The 5,582-nt window shown below is 52.1% G+C and overlaps 1 protein-coding gene across 1 annotated transcript; it reads right to left on the minus strand.

The window, feature by feature from the left end:
- Positions 1 to 1,660: 1,660 nt before the first annotated feature.
- Positions 1,661 to 3,490, minus strand: LOC114064499 (5-beta-cholestane-3-alpha,7-alpha-diol 12-alpha-hydroxylase). Its single transcript, XM_027897619.1, has one exon. The coding sequence runs from the start codon at positions 3,466 to 3,468 to the stop codon at positions 1,819 to 1,821; it is 1,650 nt and encodes a 549-aa protein (XP_027753420.1). The 5' UTR covers positions 3,469 to 3,490; the 3' UTR covers positions 1,661 to 1,818.
- Positions 3,491 to 5,582: the final 2,092 nt, after the last annotated feature.

A 5,582-nucleotide genomic window follows, 5' to 3' on the forward strand; every position in this document is an offset into this window, starting at 1 on the left:
GAGAGCCAACATGAAAATTGTGAAAAGGTGCTGGAATTGCTAATGGGAATATTAACTGTCACAGTCAAGCCCTGTGCAGTTACAGGTGGTTTTGGTTTTTCTTGGTTCTGCCCCAGCTGCTTGATGGTTTCTGCCTGAATTTCCACACCACAAGGTCTGGGCTAATGCCCAGTCTGGCAGGCTGGGAGAGTTTGCCCTCAATGTGCACTTACAACATCCCCCTGCCCTCTGCAGAAAGAAGCAGGATCTGCCTTTGATGTTTGGATATCTGTGAAAATGTTTGAGTTTCAGTCCTTGATGATACATAATCTCCAAAGTCCAAGGTTAGTGTCAGCATTAAAATCAATCCTGCTGTCTGTACAGGAAAGGCCAGGATTTACCTTCTGTAAGGACTAATAATTTACCCTAATTATTGAGGGGGAACAAAGCCAAGCAGAGCTTGCAGGGGTCAAATTTTTATCTTGCATTGATCCAGCAGATAAAACAGATGTTTGAAGGCTATAAGGTCACAGTGGCTGCAGCCCATAAGGGATTGAGGTTGTTTTCTCATGCCCCACTTTGGTTTTTGAGCCCCTTCCCATCACTCCATCCTTTCCCTTACCATCTCCTTGGGTATTTGCAGAGGATTGGGGTCTAAACTGGGAGAGTGGGGATGTCTTGAGTGCTCAGCCTGCTGCAGAGCTGGAAAGGCAGGTGACCCCCTGCACTCCTAACCCACATAAGCACATGAAAATGGTACTGCAGGCTGTGGGTGATGTTGGCAACGCTCTTCTCCCACTGATCTGCTAAACGAGATGATTGGCAAGATCTGACCTTTTCTTACACATGAAATGGGAAGGAGCTGTTGGTATTTCCTCGCTCAGCACATCCCATCTCTGCTTCCTTAGAGGGTCTCACCAGACATAAAAAGGGGACCACCGGCATGATAATTTGAATGCTCCAAGGAAATTCTTATGTCTCTGGAGAGGATGTTTTCTGCCCTCTGACCTTTCAGGGGTTCACTACAAGCAGGTGCCATCCTGCCAATGATACTTCAGAAACAGAAGTAAATAAATGTGTCAGTGAGGAGCTGATAAAAAAATAATGCAGTGCTGGTGCACAGCAGCTCATCCCCACCCTCCCAAGGCACTCATTTCCCAGCTCATTTGGCCCGGTTTTTGCTTGTACAACTGTTCTCACACCAGTGCCAGTGCTGGCACCATGGACACACAGCCCCTTTGTGGGGCTCGAATTTAAGGACAGGAATTTAATAAGACACTAAAACAAATCAGGGGGAGGAAGTGTATGGCATGTTTTATATACAACCAGCCCCTTTTATCCCCTTACCTCTGAATTTTCCTCCCCAAATCACTTAAATCCTCCCCAAGACTATCCTACTTTAAGTCCTGTGCAATCCCAAAATGCTCTTCCTTCCCTTGACAGAAATCCTTCTGCACATCTCCATGGGTCTCATGCTAGGACCACGGGGCTGATGGCTCTGCTGGGACAGCCCTGGCCAAAATACTTGTTCCCTGGAAGCCCTGAATTTGGGATCCCACCTGTCAATATGCCCCTGTGCTCCCCTGGATTTTCAACAGGCTGATGGGATGGGGGGTGGGGGGGGGCTGGGAATAACCCCACAGGGCACATTTCGCCTCTCTTTTATCACATTTCCCAACACCACAATAACTGGAGACACGGAGCCACACATGAGAAGGAGGTAAAAACACAAGCCATGATAAATGTTAAGCAAAGAAAACATCAGATCAGGAGCTGATAACCACGGGATTCGTTCGGAGGTAACACCGGGACACACAACACAGCAGGGGCTTCCCAAAATCAAAAGCGCGGCCGGAACCTGAAGCGAACATCGTGAACGGGCTGCATGGTCCCGAATCCCCAGCGGCTGATGTCTATCCCTGGGATCTCCTCCTGCTCATTCACCAGCTCCAGGTCATAGTGGCTCAGCATCAAGAACACGAAGAGTTTCATTTCGGCGCTGGCGAAGAACCGCCCGGGGCAGGTGGATACTCCTGCCCCCCAGGGCATGTTGACGTACTTCAGCTTCTTCCCGTTTTTGTAGAAATCCCTCTTGGTGCCGTCTGGGTTGACGAAACGGTCGTACTTGAATTTGTGGGGCTCGTCGTGAATGTCTGGGTTCATCTGCACGGCGAGGTGCGGGAACAGAGCCAGCCTGTCCCCCTTGCGGAGGGTGTACTCTGCCCCACTGCCCGTCTTGAGGCTGATCTCCTCCAGGACTGCTCTGATCAGCAGCGGGGCTGCCACCAGCCTCAGGGTCTCCTCCAGAGCGCTGTCCAGAAGAGGAGCCTGGCTCAGCATGTCCCTGGTGATGGTAACCGGTCGGCTCCCTGCCTTCACTTCCTGCCCATTCTCCCTCAAGACTTTATCTACCTCGCCTCTCACAGCCTCCAGAGCTTCTGGATGCTTCAGCAGGTACAGGAGGAGCCAGAAGGCAGTCGGGCCCGTGTTGCCTTGGGACGCCCAGAGGAGCATGAACATGAAACGATCCCGCATGTACTCGGGGACACCGTTTTCTGCCAGGAGTTTGTCCTGGTCACTGATCCACCCACTGATATTGTCCTTCTGCCAGGCGTTTTTCACGGACAGCATGCTCCAGAAGAGCCTCTTCAGCCGTTCAGCTTCTTTTTTGTCCTTGGGAGGCAACACAGAGAAGGCCAGGCGAGGGAAGAGGCGGTCGTACTTCCGAAACTCGTGGAACAGGTGGTTGGAACGGACACGATCTTGCTCCTCAGCCCTCTCCTTGCCTCCTGGCCCCTGGTGTGGCTCAGAGCCGTACAGAGCCAGGTAGCCGGCTCGGAAGACGATGTTGTAGCAATAGTGGAAGAGGTTCTCCTCCTGCCATGCTCGCCTCTCCTCTCCCGGGCGCAGGTTGAAAAGCATCAGCTTCTGGAAGTTCTCCATGGTGGTTTGAGTCAGGACGCTCAGCCCGTCTCCCATCAGGTGCTTCATGCTCGATTCACGGACTATGTTGTGGTTGTCCTCAGTGGGCTTGTAGCCAAAAACCTGCAGGACCAGCTCAGTTGCAACAGACCTAAAGTCCAGTTTAGACCGTGATTCCTTCACGATGCTGCCGAAGCAGAAGGGGTCCATCACGAAGGTGAAGTAACGGCCACCGAGCAGCACCGTGAAAACATCCCCGTGTTTCCTCTGCATCCTTTTTAGAAACCCTGAACTGTCCTTCCTGAAATCCAGCAGGTAGCCCAGCCAGGGAATGCTGCCCTTGTCCAGGGGTGGCTCATCTGGTCTCCGTCTCCGGAACACCCCCAGGACATAGAGGCCACCGAGCAGCGACGCCACCAAGGCACAGAGGAGAGCCACCCACAGCCCCATGAGAGCTCGGTGCCCGTCCGGGAGCTGGGACCTGGGACAGGCTGGGGCAGGAATGTGCTTTCTATTCCCACGCAGCAGCTGATATGCAGAGGCACAGATGACAACCTCTGTCCCCATTGGCAGCAGGTGTTTGCCTGCCCCTGCGGAGCGCCCCGGTGTGAAATTCTCGCTCCATGGGCAGGGATTTCTGAGGAAGGGATGTTGCAATCCCGTTGGAGTACCCATGCTGTGGAAGGGGGGTGGGGTTTGGCCTGGGTTCTACAGCACTTAAAGGAAATTCCCTTTTCTAGGGGCACGGAGCCCAGTTTTGGCAGAAAGAAAAAAAAACGGTTCAGAGGATTCCACTCCATAATTTCTGCCTTCAAGGCCAGGCTAGGGACGAGCACTGCAGGCTGAAAAAAGGAAACAAAGGGTGGATGTTGGAAATGCTACTGGAAATGGGCTCAGGAAGGGGGTTACAGCTGAGCCAGTTTGGTCTCCAAAGCCAAGAGAAGGAAAGGTCTCCAACATTTCAGTGTTCTCGAAGGCACAAGTGCCCTAGAAGTTTCTTCCCAGCGCTGCCACCCCGATCTGCACACACGGTCACCACAACCTCTGTCCCAGTCACTGGTGCCTGGACCTCGCATTGGACAGGGAGTGACATTATCCCCTCGCTACTTCCCTCACCTTTGCCCTTCCCCTGAGAATCCTCTCATAAGTTTCCAGCAGTCCCAAGAGTTCTTCTCTCTCTGGGATCCCAATCTTCATCTTTCTTGCTTCCCAGCTGCTGTCCCTTTCCACGTCCCCCGCAGTGACCTGACCCGTGGAGTGAAGGCCACATCACAGCATCAGCTAAATACATATTCTGGCTTTGTTTTTCTAAGGAGAGCTCCCGGCCTTACCATTTTGGAAACACGCCTTAGCAACCCCGGGAAGAAAAATAACAGCAGCGAAAACAAATCCATCTTTCCAGATCAACTCAAAGCCCTTCTCAGTCCTGTAACCTTGTCTAGCAATAAAATTTAGGTGATGAGTGTTTTCCTTTAAATATTTTTTTTTTTGGACAATTCTAGGCATGTCCCATGCTTAATAGATTTCCAGGCTGGAAAGGGACCACTTAAGGTTCAGGAGCATTTGGGATGAACAATATACTTAAATAAAAGTCAGAAAATGTGTAACCTTGAGCTTCAAAGCTACACTGGGTAATAAGGATTGGCCAACAGCTCCCTGTGCTCTTCTGTTCAGGCCATGATCTCACTCTGTGGTGTTGCAAAGCCAATATTTATGTTACAGCACCCACGGATCTTTTTTATCTTGTCCAAGCCTCTCTGTGGCAGTCAAATACCTCTGTCACTGTTCTGCTGAGCCCGCTTGTTTTCTCTTTCTCACTGGCTGTTACTGGTTTCAACTTTGTTCTGAACAAACTTGTCTCAAATCAGTCGATGACTGAACTGATCTCTAACCAAGGATGTGTCTCCTGGGGAGACCCAGTTTCCTGCTCAGCAGAGCCCAGTGTGGCACATCCTAACAGAGGAAACTGTCACTGGGCAGACAACTCAGCTTAAAGGGGCCCAATCCCTCCTGTTATCTCCCCTGGTAGACAAAGGGATGATCCCAGTTGGACCATGTGGCTCTTGCCTCCTACCTGTCAGATGGTAAGAGCCAGGAGAAGCAAAGCCACCCCCTGGCTGGGTTTTCAAGCTTGCTGGATGAGTGTGGCAAATCTACTCCTGGGTTTCTGGACTGATGGATGAATGTGTAAAAGCTAATGCATAGCCCACACCATGAACTGGAGGGATAATGGGATTGCTCTCCTCCATCAGACCCTCTGGAATCTACAGAAGAGAACATCTGCATGTTTCACAGAATCACAGACTGTGCTGAGCTGGAAGGGACCCACAGGCATCATCGAGTCCAACCCTTAGCCCTGCACAGGCCCATCCCCAGAAGTCACCCCCTGTGCCCCAGAGGATCATCCAAACCCTCCTGCAGCTCTGGCAGCCTTGGGGCTGTGCCCACTGCCCTGGAGAGCCTGTTCAGTGCCAACCACCCTCTGGGGGAAGAACCTTTCCCTGAGATCCACCCTGAGCCTGCCCTGACACAGCTCCAGCCATTCCCTGGGGGCTGTCCCTGCTCCCCCCAGAGCAGAGCTCAGTCCTGCCCCTCCTCTGCCCCTGCCCAGGCAGTTGGAACTGCAGGGAGGTCTCCCCTCAGTCCCCTCTTCTCCAGCTGAACACACCAAGTGCCCTCAG

This window comes from Empidonax traillii, unplaced genomic scaffold (genome assembly GCF_003031625.1).
Source record: "Empidonax traillii isolate 1590-97213 ecotype Southwest subspecies unplaced genomic scaffold, ASM303162v1 scaffold553:size485074, whole genome shotgun sequence".
NCBI classification, from domain to species: domain Eukaryota; kingdom Metazoa; phylum Chordata; class Aves; order Passeriformes; family Tyrannidae; genus Empidonax; species Empidonax traillii.